At 51.4% G+C, this 18,105-nt stretch overlaps 7 protein-coding genes across 7 annotated transcripts; 4 read left to right on the top strand and 3 right to left on the bottom strand.

The window, feature by feature from the left end:
- Window positions 1–760: 760 nt before the first annotated feature.
- On the bottom strand, window positions 761–3,899 carry BJX67DRAFT_174264 (LipA and NB-ARC domain protein). Its single transcript, XM_071025115.1, has 6 exons — window positions 3,325–3,899; window positions 3,212–3,279; window positions 2,905–3,148; window positions 2,790–2,852; window positions 2,424–2,735; window positions 761–2,372 (listed from the first exon to the last, which is right to left on the bottom strand). Exons 1-6 carry the CDS (start codon window positions 3,325–3,327, stop codon window positions 828–830), a joined length of 2,235 nt encoding a protein of 744 aa, XP_070884705.1. The 5' UTR covers window positions 3,328–3,899; the 3' UTR covers window positions 761–827.
- A 589-nt stretch (window positions 3,900–4,488) lies between these two features.
- Window positions 4,489–6,497, top strand: BJX67DRAFT_382685 (putative amidase; the record flags this gene model as incomplete). The annotated part of the gene is made up of 6 exons (XM_071033286.1): window positions 4,489–4,653; window positions 4,709–4,830; window positions 4,893–4,960; window positions 5,017–5,112; window positions 5,206–5,279; window positions 5,343–6,497. 6 exons carry the CDS (start codon window positions 4,489–4,491, stop codon window positions 6,495–6,497), a joined length of 1,680 nt encoding a protein of 559 aa, XP_070884706.1.
- A 1,043-nt stretch (window positions 6,498–7,540) lies between these two features.
- Window positions 7,541–9,601, top strand: BJX67DRAFT_174315 (HesA/MoeB/ThiF family protein). Its single transcript, XM_071025118.1, has 3 exons — window positions 7,541–7,896; window positions 7,963–8,176; window positions 8,255–9,601. Exons 1-3 carry the CDS (start codon window positions 7,656–7,658, stop codon window positions 9,243–9,245), a joined length of 1,446 nt encoding a protein of 481 aa, XP_070884707.1. The 5' UTR covers window positions 7,541–7,655; the 3' UTR covers window positions 9,246–9,601.
- Window positions 9,301–10,514, bottom strand: BJX67DRAFT_174340 (RlpA-like double-psi beta-barrel domain-containing protein). The gene is made up of 3 exons (XM_071025119.1): window positions 9,961–10,514; window positions 9,573–9,817; window positions 9,301–9,484 (listed from the first exon to the last, which is right to left on the bottom strand). Exons 1-3 carry the CDS (start codon window positions 10,293–10,295, stop codon window positions 9,357–9,359), a joined length of 708 nt encoding a protein of 235 aa, XP_070884708.1. The 5' UTR covers window positions 10,296–10,514; the 3' UTR covers window positions 9,301–9,356.
- A 380-nt stretch (window positions 10,515–10,894) lies between these two features.
- BJX67DRAFT_174312 (uncharacterized protein) lies at window positions 10,895–14,913 on the top strand. Its single transcript, XM_071025116.1, has 6 exons — window positions 10,895–11,347; window positions 11,395–11,427; window positions 11,496–12,828; window positions 12,875–14,004; window positions 14,060–14,416; window positions 14,467–14,913. The coding sequence occupies exons 1-6, from the start codon at window positions 11,202–11,204 to the stop codon at window positions 14,597–14,599; spliced, it is 3,132 nt and encodes a 1,043-aa protein (XP_070884709.1). The 5' UTR covers window positions 10,895–11,201; the 3' UTR covers window positions 14,600–14,913.
- BJX67DRAFT_174313 (major facilitator superfamily domain-containing protein) lies at window positions 14,914–17,197 on the top strand. Its single transcript, XM_071025117.1, has 3 exons — window positions 14,914–15,475; window positions 15,541–16,293; window positions 16,353–17,197. The coding sequence occupies exons 1-3, from the start codon at window positions 15,227–15,229 to the stop codon at window positions 17,019–17,021; spliced, it is 1,671 nt and encodes a 556-aa protein (XP_070884710.1). The 5' UTR covers window positions 14,914–15,226; the 3' UTR covers window positions 17,022–17,197.
- Window positions 17,198–17,232: 35 nt separating this feature from the next.
- Window positions 17,233–18,054, bottom strand: BJX67DRAFT_382690 (F-box protein; the record flags this gene model as incomplete). The annotated part of the gene is made up of 1 exon (XM_071033287.1): window positions 17,233–18,054. The coding sequence occupies one exon, from the start codon at window positions 18,052–18,054 to the stop codon at window positions 17,233–17,235; it is 822 nt and encodes a 273-aa protein (XP_070884711.1).
- Between the last annotated feature and the right edge of the window lie 51 nt (window positions 18,055–18,105).

The following is an 18,105-nucleotide window of genomic DNA, read 5'->3' on the forward strand; positions in this document are numbered from 1 at the left end:
TTGAATAATAGACAGGGGTCCGATATGGGGCCGGAAGGCTGGCATACTTGTGGCATCGAAAAGCATTCTCAAAATCCACCGACACAAAATTCACCGTTCAAATTCTTCTGTCCTGCCCTTCATCCCCAAAAATTGTCTCGAATTGGGCCCATCCATAAAGAATTGTTGACCCGGACCTTTGACCCTGACCCTGACCCAAGTCCCATGCACCCATAGATTGCTGCACCCGAGTTGACAGAACCACCAATCGGAAGCCGATGATGCGCACATGTTCCATCCTTGGGCTCAAAACAAATGATTAGGCTCAGGTTGTGTGCGACCAATCTCGCACGGAACTGGCATGAGATGTGTAGATCGTGACGCATCTCAATGACCTTCTGCATGGGCAGACTTGCTGTGCTTCAGACTCCGTTTTTTCAGGTATGTTGGTCTTGTTAATTCGACAGGGTTAGTGGCTGGTGCTGGCCCCTGTCGATCTAGTGTGCATGCACCCCTTATCAGGAAGGCGCGAGTGGCTGTCGAAAAGGACGTCGACAACCTTGTGGCTTGCGCGACGGTCTTGAATGCTCCCATTTAAAGAACCTGAAGCCTTGTATGTTCGAACTGACGTCCCGCATCCTGATTCTCAAGTTTCGGGCAGACACCTCACCCTCGTCACTCATTAAATATATGCCATTTCGCTTCCCAAGATAACGCCATCGTAATGTCCACCTCGAGGATGTGAATCAGAAAGCAATCAAACAGTATGTGACAAAGCGGGATACACAGCGTCAATTGAACAACCTCGGATATAACCAGTGAGAAGCCGAAATCTTGCAATCAACTATCTACATCCGCTTAAAAGAGGATATGAGACTCATTAGATCTGTACCTCCTCCGGTTCCTCCGCCGACACCGCCGGGTGTTAAGAATCGCGTATTCAGCCGCGTGAGCTGGTAGCAGCTTTGCACCTCATCCGGCACCGGCATATTAGCCGCACGGTACGAGGATATGAGACGCTCGAAAAAAGGTTGCGCTTCTCGGAACTTCTGTGACCCGAAGTACATTTTCGCAACTAAGTCTAGAATCGTTCGGAGGTCGGGGGATCCGAGACCCTGACGGGATTCTGTCCAGCGCAGCGATCGCTCGAGCCATGGTAAAGCGAGGGTTAGATTTGCTGATTTGTCCTGAAGGTACGGGTTGTATCCGTAGCTGGTTATGGAGCCGCGCAATGCGTACATCATGCCGATGACGCCGACGATGTTCATTGTTTCGCTATGTTCGGGACCAAGGTATTCTTCCGCTGTGGCGAGAGCCCGACGGAGGGCCTCCGAGGCGCCGGCACTGTTCTCTGGATCGAGGGCGTTCATTGCTCCGTTCATCCACATACCCCGGATGGTGAGGGGGTGATGGGGACCCAGTCGAGTGTTGAGTTCCTTGACGATGGCTTCGACAGCTTCCGCTTGAGAGTCGACGCCAGTGAAGTGCCTGAGAATCAGTTTCTCGGTGCTATTCAGCCGTTCGGCGAGTACCTGCTCCGTTATGTCGAGCACACTTGAGAGATAAAGGATATGGTTCTGCCCTAGGAGATGTCCGACACTCTCGCTGTACTTCGTCATGGCTTCTATAGCTTCAGCATGTCGGCCGACATTATTGTAGGTAGTCGCCAGTCGCCGTCGCGTTTCGAGGGTGTCCAGATGATCGTCGCCTATTGTCATCTGTTGGCGTGCAAGTACATTGGCACAGACGGACTCCCCTTCTTGAGACTTCCCCTGGCGGCAAAGCAGTTCGCCCATCATGCTCTCTGATTTTAGCGCAAGCTCGTGGCGCTTGCCGAGTACTCGCTGCGAGTTATTGCACACCCATTCGCACCATTCTCTGGCTTTGATGAGATACCCGGCCGCGAGCTCGATATCCGCTAGATAGTACCCTGCTAGCAAGGTACTGTAGTGATCTTGTCCTAAAGATCGATGGTGCTCCTGGAAAAGGGCGTATTGCACCCTTCTAGCGTCATCCCATTTCCAGTCGTTCATGTACTTGGCAACTTGAATTGACCGTGGGTCGTTGTCGGCGGGGTGAAACAGTGACCCGATGACACGAGTTTCATTGGGGTCCGGTGTTCGCGGAGGTCCTGGGTATGGCATACTGCTGTTGAGATGCATTCGCGGTGGGAGGGGGGGCCCAGGATTCGGTGACGGGGACGGCCTCGGGACGAACCCTCGTTCAGCAAGGAGCACCTGATCTGCGATTTGCTTAATATTGCCCTTGATCAGTTTGTACATTGCTCCACGGCTGCCAACTTTGCACATTTGCGAGTGGTCTGCATCGAGCTTCAAACGGGTTTCGCGGGACCCTGGGAGCCCGAGTATTGCAGAATCTTCATCAACCACAAGCTAGCAGACTTAGCATATAGCTGGGTGGTTTGGTGAAGAAGCGGGTCTTACATGACTTATTGAAGCTGGCCCTGCACCTGCTATGAATACCTCTTTGCCCTCGACAAAACTAACTACCTGGTAGTCTTCAAGCTGGTGCGAGAACCGACTAGACATTTGTTTAGTAAAGAACGAGTTCTCTTCGAGGCATTGGAGTAAATCATTTTTGGCATGGCCTTTGGAGATAAATTTGGCGACGTTAGCCGCGATTTTTCCAAGCTCCACGCCTTTTGCTCCCCGATGTGGGGTGCCAAAGAAGACAAGTCCACAGGTATCTGTGCGAATCGATGTGTATTTTCGGTCTTCATGAGCATTCAGCAAAGCCTATGGACGGTTAGGCTGGTGTTCTTCGTGGACGACCGGACAGACGATGACTACCTGTTTGATCACCAAGCCTCCCAAGCTGTGACCGACCCATATGATTTTCGGAGCCCTTACGCCCTACGCTGAATTAGTGACCAGGCCGCATAATGCGTTATTCCGACAAAAATACCATCTGCTCGCTTCGCTCCATATCCAACAAATTCAGAAGAGTATTTGCATGGTCTTTGATACTGGCGGTGGACATGGTCCGAGCATCGGTTACTGTCGAATTATAGCCGTAGATGAAGACCCGGGAATTAGGGATATCTTGCGGGAGATAATCCCTGGGCCAGCAGGTACGATTTTCGTGTGTCCATGTCTCGAAAGCATGCTCATTTCGTGCCCGAGGGTTTAGACCGTGAACAAAGACGAAACTGGTTTTCGCGGTCCTGGCGTCAGCGATACGACACAACCCCCAAGTTGATCGCGACACTCACTCGATTAGCGGAGACCCAGGTGGAGTGTAGACCTCCTCGAGGAAGGGGAATTCGAGATGCGTAGTGGCCTGGGGATTTAGCTTCAAGTACGCCAAATAGGTGGGAGTACTCACCATCTGGTGATGAGATGGCTATTTCGCTGATGAGGAGGAGACACGAAACGAAAGGGCCTGAATCTGAAGTCTCCGGGTGAAAGAAACGAAGAGTCGCCTTCATGCGATGGACGAGGCTGGCTTATCGAGAAATGCGACATTTTACCCAATCGCTTGGGCAAGGCCTTCGTGATCACTGGACGGGAAGGCGAGGCAAGAGAGGAATGCGAAAGTAGTAAGAAGAGGCGAGGTCTTCACATTCGATCTTACGCTGATTGGATCAAGCCCCTGCCAGATTCTCAGTAGCGCTGACTGCTTGGCCATTGAGAGCATCGCAGGCGTTTCAAGTCATGCCTGGGTGTTTGCAGGGCGCAAGATGTTGGAGCATTTCCTGCTGATACCTCCGTACTTGATCAACGCGGACTCGAAAGCTGAAGGGCCGAGGGAGATGACCCGTGGACGCGGAGTTGCAGAGACGAAAGCTCGAGAACCACTCTGCCGATGTTTGCTCACCTGACACTGCATAATCCTGCGGTATAACTTATGCAGCCTCATAATTGGGGGAATCTTGATGCTTTCAGGTCTCACCGAATCCAGTGGACCACTTTTACTCAAATGTTTTCCCTCAGAAAAGCATAAGCTGATAGAGACTCACGAGACTGCCTTGGATGATTTGGCTACCGGAAATTGAAACGGGGCTCGAGTCCGCTCCCAATTGCCACGAGAATGGCAACGGAGTAGGTAGAGAAGCGATGGGGGTAAGAGGTGTATCGCTTCTTATGGTGATTTGCAAGGGTGGTTCAGCGACGCTTTTCACCTTGATTTCCGGTGATAATATCTCCGAGCATGGTCAGAAAAGAACTGAAGCCGTGGAAAAGTACCAGGGAAGGGCTTCAATGGTTCATGCAGGCAAACGGGCTGACCGCTCAAATGGGTAGGACAGCCATCTCACCTGGGCACTTTCCGACAGAGCCGACTCCCTTTTATCTCCTGCATTCAACTTGACACTGCATTCGATGTGTCAACTCGGCCCCTTCCCCGCTGTCATATTGCTGCAGCTATCCGTCGAGCTTATCTAGAATTTGATAAATACAAGCTGGAGCTCCACCTACATGTGTAACGACGACAAATTGAACGTTCACTTGGTATTGCGAACCCATTCGAGCCCTGGGCAACCTGCTTGAGATGGTTTTGTTGAATGGCTTCTGCTTCTTCTTTCTCCTTCTATACACTGCGTTGGGTGATGCGAGACTCGCTCTTTCGGCCTGTGCGTTTCCATCGCTCATTGACGCCACCCAAAGTGACCTCCAGACCGGTCTTCGTTTGGGATGCTTTAGCAGTGTCGACCTTGTAATGGTTGGACTACTCCCTCCTATAACAATTCTGATACTCATCTCACATCCAGACTTATACAAGACGTATCAACGAGGTCAATTCGAAACTCAATGCGGTGCTCGAGGTTGATCCGTATGTTTTGAGAATTGCAGAACAGCTTGATCTGGAAAGAAAACGAGGAAGAACTAGTGGGTATGTTGCCGGCCGCATTCATACATCGAAGGCGGATAGATAACTAAAACCATGATAATTAGCCCTTTGCATGGTCTCCCTATTCTCGTCAAGGATCTCATAGGCACGGACGACGTGATGGAGACGGCAGGTACGCGGGTAAGGTGGCCCTTGAGAATTGACATATCACTAAGACGACAGTTTAAGACGGCTCGTATGCACTTGTCGGAGCAAAAGTTGCAGCAGACGCCACAGTGGTCATGAAGCTCAGAGATAACGGTGCGATTATCCTTGGCAAGACAAGTTTGTCGGAGTGGGCAAATACTCGTTGAAGATCTTCTTCAAACGACTGGAATGCCAGAGGGGGATAGACGTACGCTGCTTATTATGACCAAGATCCGCTGGGGAACTCGAGTGGGAGTGCGGTGGCTACCGATCTAGGGCTTGTGTTCGCATCGCTTGGTACGGAGGTGAGTGGCTATAGGTTTTGCACTGATCCTTCTTGCATGCCAACGCTAATTTCCAAAACGAAGACCAGCGGTAGTATTATCTCGCCGAGCGAGAAGAGCAATATTGTCGGCATCAAGCCAACTGTTGGTCTTACATCCCGGTATATGGTTATCCCTGTCAGTGAGCGCCAGGACACCGTTGGGCCGATGACGAGGGCTGTGCGTGACGCAGCATTGATCTTACAAGGTATTGTGGGAGAAGACGAGAAGGACAATTATACCTTAGCCTCTCTGTATTCTAAGGCCTACCCGAACTATGTCACAGCATGTAACGAGACTGGGCTCCAGGGGAAACGCATTGGTATCCCTGGAAATGTCATTGACACGTTGGGCGGTCCAACGGAGCAAATCATATCATCATTCGAAGAGGCCGTGGATGTAATCGAGAAACTAGGCGCAGCAATAATCGAAGACACCAACTTCACGGCCTACGAAGATTTCCAACGCAGCCAAATCCCACAGCGTGTCGTGGCTGCAGACATGTTAAGCGGGATATCAACCTACCTTGCGTCCCTAACTAGAAATCCAAACGACCTCCACAGCCTTTCCGATATTCGTAACTTCACCCAACGAGATCCTCAAGAAGGGTATCCATCCCGTGACACGGATCTTTGGGACGTGGCTCTCTTCGCTGGGATGAACAATACATCCCCAGATTTTTGGACGTTATATCAGCAAGCTCTCTCCTTTGGCGAAGAGGGCGGTCTGCTAGGCGCCCTGTCACGAAATAATCTCGACGCTGTAATTCTCCCATCGTGCCTAGCCGGTGACATCCCAGGTATTCTCGGTACACCAGTTATAACGGTCCCATTCGGTGCGTTGCCAGTGGACACGGCCGTCCGATACAATGGGCGCGGGGACCTTATTGAAACGGGCCCAGGAATCCCGCTAGGAATTAGCTTTCTAGGCCCGAAATGGAGTGAGGAGTCTCTGGTTGCGATGGCGTATGCGTTTGAACAGCGGACATTGACAAGGAAGGCGTTGCAGCGTGTAGTTGAGCCGAGGACGGAGTTGCTGGATTTACAACACTTGCAATTGAACCAGGGTTCGTGTCTGCGTGAGCCTTCCGTTGGTTCTCTGAAGCTTTCGCCGAAACTCCGAGATGGTGTTTGGGATGCCAGAGGAGGAGAGCTAGGCATTTACAGTCATCTCGAGCAGGCTGTTTCGACAGTAGTATAGCAAAAGCCATAGTTTTTAGAACTGTCTCTCCTGGCTGTTTCGTGGGGAGCTTGCTCTTCAATTATGCAACCAAATCCGTGGTACTTGCTGTATTAGATATCGTCATACTGCCGGACATCAAGTCTTTCCATCTTGTTACTCATTTCACGCCTCATGTACAGTCGCTAAATCGACCTTCCCGACCTCCTCCAGATAATTCATGATACTCTCAATAACCCCCGTTCGTTCCCTCTCTGTCCACCATTCCCAAAATACTCGAATCGATTTCTTGTTTCCTTCGACCGCTCAAACCCAAAATCCTCCCAGCGCGGATCGCAACTAATTCCCGTCCGATGATGGGCGGTCCCAAGCGATCATAATAGATTCTGAGATCGTCTGGGGTCTATCTTCATCCAGCTATTGCGGGTATCTGCGAGGAATTTGTCGTCGAAGAACAGACCGGCAACCTCGTGGAAGTCGGCGGCAGCTAGCTTCATGAGACGGGTAGATAGTGGCGTAATTTCCCTCCCCACGCCCACTATCTCTACCTCGCTTGATACACAAGAAGCCTATGTCGACATTATTGTTGGCGCGAGATGGGACGTGTAGATAAGGGTTAACAGAAGCGAGGCGAAAGAAGTCGTCGTTTGAGCCCACCATATTTGAAAAAAGATGGACTCCGCTTCAGCGCTGTCCAACGGAATTGACAAGCAAAAGCTCAGCAAGGAGCATCTGAGGCTTCCAGCCCAGAGAAGGAATCAGGACGTTCCCTGCCGTTGAAGTTCACGCTCATACAAATGCCGTCGATGATGGCCGTGTCGCTTTTCCCGACACGTTCGCGCTATCTGAGCGGGGGAACATCATGCGCAGAATTGATCATCGAATTCCGGAGACGGTTGGGGCCATGCTTGGTGAAGCAGGTGAGCATGCGAGTGGTACTGGTATTTCACAGACCATCGAAAGCTGATGCGGTTAACCGACGGCATCTACTATTTAAGGCGGGAGATGGGGGACCCCGTGGACCGAGACCAGAAGGCCCGCGGGCGCCGCAGCTGATTACCAAGAACGGTTTAGCGTTGATCCGGTGATAAGAGTGGCGGTTTCAGAGCCCTTTCTTCGTTTGTTGAACCTCTCCGCAGATGGTGGCCCTGATCTGAAATCTTTTCTTTCGAGTTATACATGGATGATCTGGACAATAAGTGCGCTTCCTTGCGCACCGAGATCGCGGCCACAGAAGTGCAACTGGCGAAGCTAAAACGTGAACTCAAGGCAGCTGAGGAATCAGCCAGCAAGTGCCGAACAACGAACGCCCCAGAGCCTGTGCCCAGCGAAGCGCAAACGAAAAGGAAATGGCCGTTACTTGATGAGGAGTATAGACGATATGGGAGGCAAATGATCGTGCCACAAGTGGGCTTGCGAGGTTAGTCGGCTCCTGGAGAGTCGAGTGTTACAAGGAGTTGGACTAATCGAAGTCGTTTATGTGCAGGTCAACTGAAACTGCGAGCGGCGAAGGTATTGATTGTTGGAGCAGGCGGATTAGGGTGCCCGGCTGCACTATATCTTGCTGGCGCTGGGGTTGGTACGTTGGGACTTGTGGATGGGGACACGGTAGAATCTTCGAACCTCCATCGCCAGGTGCTGCACAAGAGTAGGAATGTGGGGAAGTTCAAAGTCGACAGTGCAATTGAATATTTGAAAGAGTGGGTTTTGGCTCCTTGGACACCAAAAATCCAAAAAGGTACTACTTCCGTATACTAATTCTGTCTCGCTGCTGTTAGACTGAATCCGCATCCTACATACATTGCGCACCGATCCCACCTTGCGCCCCAAGAAGCTGCGGAAATACTCAGAAAATACGACTTGATTCTCGATTGTACGGATAATCCGGCGACCCGCTACCTGATCTCCGACACGGCTGTTCTTCTGGGGAAGCCGCTGGTATCGGCATCCGCCTTACGAACCGAGGGCCAGCTCATGGTGCTGAACAATCCTCCTCGGCCACCAGGGGACAAGACGGGAGGCCCGTGCTACCGCTGTGTGTTCCCTCGGCCACCGCCGGCGAATAGTATCACAAGTTGCGCGGATGGTGGAATCCTCGGTCCCGTTGTCGGCGCAATGGGCGTACTACAGGCATTGGAAGCAATCAAGGTCCTCACGCACGATGCTGAAGTGAACGGCCCGACTCCGCCAACGCTACTAATCTTCTCGGCCTACTCATCACCACAGTTCCGCACGATCAAGTTACGTTCTCGACGCCCCAACTGTGCTGTGTGTTCCGCCGAGGCCACAGTGACCCTAGATAGCGTGAGGTCGGGATCCATGGACTATGTCTTCTTCTGCGGGACCGCAGGCCTTGAAGACGCGCTCTCTCCAGATGAGCGTATTACTCCGCTGGAGTATCACCTAAACCACAGCACCACTGCGAACAGGCATATACTCGACGTACGGGAGAAGGTCCAGTTCGATATTTGCAGCCTGGAAAATAGTATCAATATCCCGATCTCGCATATTCTCGCTTTGGCGCCCAGTGCGCCGCTGACAGGAGTCGATGACTTGAAACCTCTGCCCTCATGGCTGCCTCCCGAGATCGCGGCCGATTCGGAGAGCCCCATATACGTCGTATGTCGACAGGGTAACGATTCGCAGACAGCAGTGAGGAGGTTGAAGAATCTAGGCTTGGATCGCGGCGGTGAACGACTCATCGTCGATATCAAAGGAGGACTTCGCTCCTGGCGAGAACAGGTAGACTCCGAGTGGCCTGATTACTGAATAGAGTGCACGAGAGAGTCCAAGTAAATAGAAATAGAAGAGAACATCTAGACAAAAGGGGTATATCGAAACTACACAGAAAAGTTGGGAAAAGGTAATCAAAGTCGTCAATCATCCCATCGGCACAGGTGCTTTGTCCAGCCAAGCCCAATCGACCAACACTCTCCCCTCTGCTAAATCACCTAGTTCCTCAAAGACGGTCGAAGAGACATCTAAGTCGTTGACGTTACACCCAGGACCTGTACGATAACCTCGAGTCAGCGCCTTTCCCAAAGACCAACTGAAATAACCGGTGATTAGAGAAGTTACGGGAGAGCATGGACATACATCGATCGACAACCGTAACATCGACGCTCTTCTCCCCCCTACGGATCCTCAACTTCAATCCGCAAAGCGGATTCTCGTTCGGGTTCCCCGAAGTCAGCGCAGCATCGAAGACGGCATGCGAGACGGCACAGATCTTCTCAGAGGCGGTACTTGTTATTCCGCATGATCCGAGTCCGGGGTCGTAGTATGTTAAGTCGCCTGTATACGGCCCGCCGTTGGAGGTAGGGAGGGGGAGGTTGGAAGAACTATTGCCATTGTTATTAGCTCCTTCTCCTGAACTATTCAAAGAAAAGTGGAATTAATCAGCACGAAGCAGAAGACGTATTGGATAAGTATCCTCAGTGAACTTGTGGCGAGAAGCCCCGGAATTCGTGCCAAAGAGACTTACCCCTTTCCATGACGTTTTGTCAACCCCACAGCAAGACCAATGATGAGGGCGACGAGGGCGAGAGTTGCGAGGAGAGCGCCGAGGATAATTCGTCGCTTCTTAGAAGGATATTGATTCCATTTGGATTGTAGCGCTTGCCATTGGGACTCCAATTTCCATTGCCATTGTGGGAGCTGGTGTTGTGCTGGTTGGGTAGCCGGCGCGGAGATGATGGGCTGGTAGGATTTTTCGAGGTCGCTGGTGGTGTCTGATGGGGCCGCTGGAGTTACGGCGACGGTGGGAAGGGGTTTTCGTTTGGGGACTCCCGGTGGAGGAGCGGTTGTTGGAGTTGTCATTTTGCCGGTGATTGACTCATGGTCGATGGGAGGAGACCTCAATGAGAGAGAAAAAGAAAGGATGGAAGGCCCATTTGAAGGAAAGCCGGTGGCACACTTGATGGCAAACAAAGCTGCAGGGGAAGGATGAATGAAGGTTGGCCAACTCTGTGGCTGTCCCTGACTAGTCCTATTTCCTCCTAATTAAACCGTTCGGACAATATTGGGTTGGCTCGAGGATATGAGACTTGGCCCTGACTCCTCGTTATCTGGAAGACAAACGCTTATATCAAGATTGTTTTGGACTTCTCGTATTTCAGAGCTTGAGCAACAGCCTGAAGGAGAACTTGTTTCAGGCCCCAAGGCACCGCAGGCTTCAGCTTCGGTTCCTTGGTTTGCTGACAGCCAAAGCCGAACGGGGGAAGTCACGACCCATTCCAAGGTTTCTCATTATTTTCTTCACGGCCCTGTGGCATTGCTCTTGAGGCTAAGAAAATAATACTCGAGAGTCGACACACGCTGACGAGTTTCGTGCATCTCCAAATTGCTTTCCGAATGCGCTGTGGTCCGAGGCAACAGATCCGATCGTGGAGAACTTGGCTCTTCTCGGCACCATAAGAGGCCCAGTATTCTCCTGGCCCACTTCTTCCAGAGCTTCACTCCGCAGCTGTTCCTGCTTTCGTCATCCTTTTCCTTCGAGTTTTTGGCCTTGCTCGGACTGTCATCACAAATACTGGCCCTCAACGCGAACTCCCCATCGCCCTCGCGTTGCCCTCCCTTGTGACAGCATCGTTGCGATAAATCACGTGGCATACATTGTCAATGAGGGGTCGAACGGCGATCGCTCAGTATTCATGACTTTGGCTCAGAGAGTTTCTGGAGAAAACGGGCAAGCTGCGTGGAGGACTCTTGCACACGGAGATCGCAATGGTAGACCGAACTGCTACACGGGAATCTACGTACGGGGAAGCAGCCAACGACAAACATGCCAATCCACCGAGTCTCACCGACAGGGCCAAGTCTGCCTGGAACAAGACCGGCTTAGATAGGCAGTCGGTTCTCCTGATGATAAAGTGCGTCTTTCGTATGGGTAAAGGAGCCAAGCTAACGGATCTCGTAGAGGTGCAATTGCTCCAACGATCGGCCTCGCCATGTAAGGCTCCCACCATTTGAAAAGCATGGTTTGTGCTCATTCCTCCCCGTACGCTGACAAGCTTCAAGCTACCAGGCCGATTCTGTCGCTGTATATTTTACGACATCTGGCTATCTGATAGCAATTATCTCGGTTCTGGGGTTCTCGATTATGCCTCGAGCCAAATTCGTGCAAATGATGGTGCTCGACATCCTCGCCGTCTGTCTGGCTGCAGCCGTTGCTCTTCTGATGATGTATGCAACGGTCAAGGCACGCGAACAGTCGGCCGATGCGAATAAGACTGCGCCTACTAGTTCTGGTTTCCCGCCTTACAGTTCATCTGCTTCGGTAACTAGTGGGGTTTTCCTGTTCTTCCAGACCTACTTCGTCCATTCTTGTCGGGCCAAATATCAGCAGTTTCAGTTTCCGGTGATTATATATTCTATTGTCGCGAACGTCAGCTTTTCGTTTGCTCCGCTGCTACCTACTATGCCTGCAGCGACATCAATGGTCCGTCGACTACTTGAAGCGGGGTTGCTGGGACTGGGTCTCGCCACGGCAGTTTCTTTTTTCATTTTCCCTCTCTCCTGCCGAAAGGTAGTCTTCAAACAAATGGCGGGCTATATCGGTGCTCTCAGGTCTGCCCTTCAAGCTCACACGGCCTATTTTGAGTCCTTGGAGGGCGAGGACGTATTTGGACGGACGGCAACCTATGACTCTACGGTTGAGAAAATTGACAAGCACGGCAAGGTGTATACCCCAGAGGCAGCAACGATCCGAAAGGCAGTCCAAAAGATAACGGAGCTTCACGGAAAATTGAGCGGCGATCTAACTTTTGCAAAACGTGAGATCGCAATTGGTGAATTGGGCCCTGATGATCTCCAGTCAATCTTCCGCCATCTTCGCCAGACGATGATACCAGTGGTTGGGCTCAGTTTCGTTGTTGATATATTTGAGCGACTGTCAGAGTACAACAGGTGGAACGAACCAATTGATCCGACATCGGTTGTATCAGGCGACCTTCGCGATCGTGCAGTGCATGAGTGGAATGAAATTATGCAAGCCGTTCATGACCCATTTGTTTCTATGATCCAAACAGTCGATGAGGGCCTCCAACACATTGGGTTGACTCTGAAGTTGGTCCCTCGTCCCAAAAATGGAAAACCTGCCTCAGATCCTGAGTCGTCTGCAAATCCAGTTCCAGGAGACAAAGGATTCAGTGCTTGTCTAGAAAAGAGATTGTCGGACTTTAAGATAGCTAAGCGGCTTGCGCTGCGGACCTGGAGCGAGGAGAAAGGAATCACTCTGCCCCCTGACTTTTTTGAACACCCAGCGACTGCACACCTGGAAATGGAGGATCTACCTACAGATGGCTCTGTCAATCGAGACCGAGCTCGACGGCAACTGTATCTTATTCTTTATGTCTGTTCATCCTCCTTGTTCGATATGCTGGGCTAACTGTATCTAGATGGAGCAACTGCTGGCTTCTACTGGCCAGATGGTGCTTGATTTTGTCCGATACGCCGATGAGAAAGCTGAAAGCGGGAAGCTATCAAAGACACGAATCATTATCCCTGGTAGCAAGCGTCTTCGCAAGTGGGTTTTAAGTGTTTTCAAGACTGAGGACTCCCAAGGAGAAGATCATCTGGGTGATGTGAATGCGCACAACAGCGTGCTCCAGCTGGGCGAGGCGTACAGAACGAGGAAAGACCCAGAACATCTGCCGCCGGTGACATTATTCCAGAAGATCGGGGACAAAGTGCGACGGATTTCTTCAATGCTGCGCTCGCCCGAATCCTCTTACGGGTTTCGTGTAGCATGCGCCACCATGACTATCGCTGTTGTTTACTTCATTCGAGATACCCAAGAGTTTTTTATCAGACAGCGCTTTGTCTGGGCCATTATAATGGTCAACTTGAGCATGTCTCCTACGTCTGGCCAAAGTATCTTTGGCTTTGTTCTCCGAATTCTGGGAACTATCCTGGCAATGACGTTGAGCCTGCTTTGCTGGTATATCCCTGGGAAGAGAACTGCTGGCATCCTGGTCTTCTTTTTTCTGTTCGTTGCTTGCGCTTTTTACATCCCTGTTAAGCAGTTCCGCTTTCGAGTTGCAGGTATCATTACCATTATCTCTACCGCGATGATAGTCGGATATGAGCTGCAGGCCCGCAAGATTGGACAGCAGAATGTGAGCGCAAACGGGCAAACGTACTATCCGATCTACCTTCTTGCTCCGTATCGGCTCGGGGTGGTGACAGGAGGTATAGCCGTTGCTTTCTTCTGGACCTTCTTTCCCTATCCAATCTCGGAGCATTCCGTTCTGCGGCAGAACCTGGGGTCGAGCTTGTACCTTCTCGCCAATTTCTACTCGATCATTCACGAAACTGTTAGTGCGCGAATGCGAGGCGATGAAGGAGAAATTGCCCTCAAAACCGCCGCAGGGAAAAGGCTCCTGAAGGCACGAAACAAGGTGTTTTCGAAACAGATGATCATGTTGAGCAGCCTTCGTACGTATTCGGAATTTCTGAAGTGGGAAGTACCCATCGGCGGTCGTTTCCCCAAGGAGCAGTATGACAGGATTATCACTTGCATTGAAAAGTAAGTCATCGCTTGACTTCCCTCTCCAGCCACTATCGAAGTAACCTGGATATAGTATTGTCAACTACTTGAGTCTTTTGGGGTATGCGTCGGATTCGCTGAGGCACCTTGGAAACGACGACGAATCCGACGCTGCATGGCTAAACGACCTCAAACGATTGATCGCGAGCGCGCGGATTACAACTCACCAAGTGACTTCTGTTCTATGTCTTCTCTCGGCCAGCCTCACGAATCAGCAGCCTTTACCCCCTTATTTGAAAACCCCGCGGCCATACAGCTTCTCAAAGCGGCTAGAAGAGCTAGACAGGGGAATTTTGAGCCTTAGACATATTGCTGAACCAGGATTCGCCACCTTCTCGGTGCTGCAAATCTCCACAAGATGCATCGTTGGTGATGTGGAAAGGCTCATGAAGTAAGTCGGCTGAATATTTTCGCAAAAGTTATTCTAACTTGAATCAATAGGGATGTAAAAACCTTGGTTGGGGAGCTTGACTTCTCCTTCCACGCCATGAGTACCCGGCAAAGCAGCTTATCCACCGCCGATGTTTCCCGGGCACCGTCCAGGGCTACTACGGAACGTAACAAGCTCGACTAAACACTATAGGTATATAGGGCAAAAGCATGTTGAAAGTGGAGAATCACAACGATTGAAAGCCTTTAATACCCCGCTTTATTTTGATCTTGAGACGGAGAGTCTCGGACTATCGTACCTTTTGTGTTGACTCCCTGGCCTTGCAGCGACACAAACCTTGTCGGTAACCCATTAATCGCCCAGCAAGCTTGATCTGACGTATCGTGGCTGTTACGTATGGGCCTGGCCCTGGGTTACCGGAGAGGATACTGGAGATGATGTTGCTACCCGCGCAGATGCGATCTGTGCTCGCATACCAGACGTCTACCCCAGCGAATAATATCGCCGTTTCTGGGGGTGTGCCTCCCTTTCAGCGTGCATGGAATGCTTAGCCGTCGCGGTTGGAAGAGCCTTCTGTCCTCCGGTGTATTTTTTCTGCCCTTCCGCAATATTTCCCGACCAAATTTTGGTTGCGCAAGCACACCATGAGTGGGCGCGTTTGCGGAATTCAGTTTTGCTTAGCTGGTGCTGTATGGTATAATACTGCGTCAATTTGAGTTCCCCGACGCTGCGGTTTACTGCTCGTTGTTTGAGAAGAACGGATCTCAAATGAAATAAGCTGCTTTTGGGCTCTGGTGGATTCTCTGCCGAATGAGAGTGGAATCCATCGAGATCGGTCATGCCGAGGACGGCTTCAGGGCACACCAGCACGAAAACACAAGCACGCAGCATCTAGTGGACGGCAGTTTTCTGGATGATAACACGTTTTCCGACTCTGAAACCGACTTGGGTAGCATTGTTTGGAGGCCTGGAGTCAGGGAATGGCTTGTCCTCAGTTGCGTCTCTCTCGTTGCCATGATGGATGCATTTGCTGCGACAATGGTGACACCCATCATCCCGGTATGTTAGGAATTCAGCTCTTAATCTTTGGTGGTCTTATCAGCCAGAGACTTACTCTTTCCAAGGTCCTGTCAGCCGTATTTCAGCAACCGTTTCGGAGCGTACTCTGGGTAGACACGTCCTACCTCCTTGCGAATGCAGCGAGTCAGCCACTGTTTGCCATGTTATCCGAAGTTTTTGGCCAGGGCCCGATTCTCATTATCGCCGTCGTCATAGCTACAGCGGGAACAGGAGTGTGCACCGGATCACTAAGTGTACCGAGCTTAGTCGTAGGCCGAACGATCCAGGGGGCTGGCGGTGGAGGTGCTACTGCCGTGTCGCTGCTGCTAGTGACAGACCTCCTCCCGTATCCATACCGTGCACGATTTTCTGAACATACCTGTCGAGCGTGGGCGCTGGGAGCAATGCTCGGGCCACTTTCGGGAGGCGTGTTTGCCCAGTATGGAAACTGGAATTGGGCCTTCTACTTCAGCTACCTTTTTAGCGGGCTGACTCTACTTGTGGCTCCGTTCGCGATTGATTTGCGCGAATGCAACAAAGTCTTTACGCATGCGGCTCGCAAGATGGATTGGATAGGGGCTGTATTGACGTTCCTTGGGATTGGCTCCGTCTTGATGGGGGTTAGTTGGGTAGGTCAGCGGCCATCAGGATGGGATGACTGGCGCATTTTGGTGTCGATTTGCATTGGAGGGCTGGCCATGGTTGTCTTGGTGCTTTGGGAGAGTATTTGGGTGGTGCAACCCATGTTCAATCTTGGAATTTTCAACTCTATTTCGACGATCATGTTGTATGCCGGGTGCTTATTCCAAGGGTTTTTGGTTGGTCAAAACCCTCTTTTGATGGCTGTTTTTTTCTTACTGACAATCGGACAAATCAGATACTCTGCCACTTTCAGAACCTCTCCATGTATATCTTCCTTGTCAAGCGCTTTTCCTCTTCTCTCACTGGCGTAAGCATTATGGCCGTTACCGCCGCCGCTCTCCTCATACTGCTGCTTGTCAATAAGATGCGTATTGGCGGATACCCTTTTCGCTCCCGTTGGGTCATCCGCGTTGGCTGGCTCCTCAGTCTCCTGGTGACGGGGTCCTTCATCCTCCTCGGCCGCAATACGCCAACGCCGGGCTGGGTGTTGTTTTTCTTCGCCACCGGGCTCAGTCACGCCCTCCTCGTTTTCGGATACAACAGTTGCTCACATTCTGAGTCCCTCGTATGTAAGCGAGAAGAACAAGAAGAGCTTCAGCAAACACAAGCAGGTCGAAACAGCAGCCGCGCATTCGCGATCCTAATGTTTTCGGTGCTGCGGATGTGGGGGAGCTGCATCGCAGTACCTGTTGGAGGTACGATTGTTTTGACGCAGATGGCGCAGGAAATTGACCGGAATACCACCGGGTCCTCGAGCTCTTTCGTCGGACAGAACGGGATCATGCTGTCTCCGGATAATAGAGACGAGCTGGGCCACCTTTTTCTCAGTGGCTTTAGGATGGCGTGGCGGTTCTTCTTGGGAGTGCCTGTCCTTGGTGGGCTTACCTCCTTGTTAATTCGGTAACTGGATAAATTTGTCCCTTGTTGGGCTATTTCATAAAAACATTCAACAAAAGGTACCCAGTCTTTGGCGCCAGCGACTTCTGTAACAGATGCTGTTTGCGTGGTCCAGTCATGCCTTGTTAATACTGGGGTCATCGCTTCCCAAGTAGAGATCAACATAGACCTTGTATCGAGAACCATCACCAGAAAATCTTCGCGTAGTGTTGCACATTTCACAACGCACTAGCAATGAATCTGGGGGATGTCTGTCGGATTTTGTCTTCAATCCTCCGGAAGTCAAGATTCAGATACGGGCAGACATCCGGCCGAGCGTAATATACATCGGCCCAATCCGCTGCGGCCTTCTTCGTTGGATTCTCAAATCCGGCTGACCAGCGTGAATCCTTCCACTGATACAGCACTCTTATTACAAGCTGGCCGTCCGTGTGGATAGAAGGGGCAATTTTTATCTTCACCCTGACAAAGTGGTTTGGCCATATCTCAATTTTGAAGTGCGTCCTTCGGTAACCATGATCCACGAAACCCCGGCATGTATCGTGTATGGTGAGGTTGTGCGTACCGCGGAAGGTGATGCATGCACAAGGGCAGACGTTGATCCTGGGACCATAGGGTCCCAGCTCGCGATCTCGCTCCCCGGTTGCCATGCGCAACCGAATTCGCTCAGAGAAATGGGGTGCAGGCTGCATCTTCAGACAGGAGAGGCAGTAAGCGTAGCCGCCATCCCGTGCGAGGAGAACGAGAAGGCGTTGGCGTGGCGTAAGCGACGGTCTGTGTCTAACGAACCAGGGCCAGTAAATGGGGTCTGGGAAAAAGGGTTGGAATGAGACTAGGGATCGGACGGAAGGGTCCGTTAGGCATTTGGAGAGGATACTCTTGAGAGAGTGGCAGGTCAGAGCGAGACAGACGGCAGCTTCTGGGGAGAGATAGTCGGCGATTTTGAGGATGATCTCGACAGGGAGGTCGCCTAGACGGGTTGTGGGGGGCTTGATGGCTCGCTTTTTCACAAGTGATTTCAGATATCGGAATAGAGGCATTGAGTTGGTTTCCAAAATTGTAGTTGGTGGTTTTTTTTGGGGGTGTGGGGG

This window comes from Aspergillus lucknowensis (assembly GCF_044049455.1).
Source record: "Aspergillus lucknowensis strain CBS 449.75 chromosome Unknown BJX67scaffold_30, whole genome shotgun sequence".
NCBI classification, from domain to species: Eukaryota; Fungi; Ascomycota; class Eurotiomycetes; order Eurotiales; family Aspergillaceae; genus Aspergillus; species Aspergillus lucknowensis.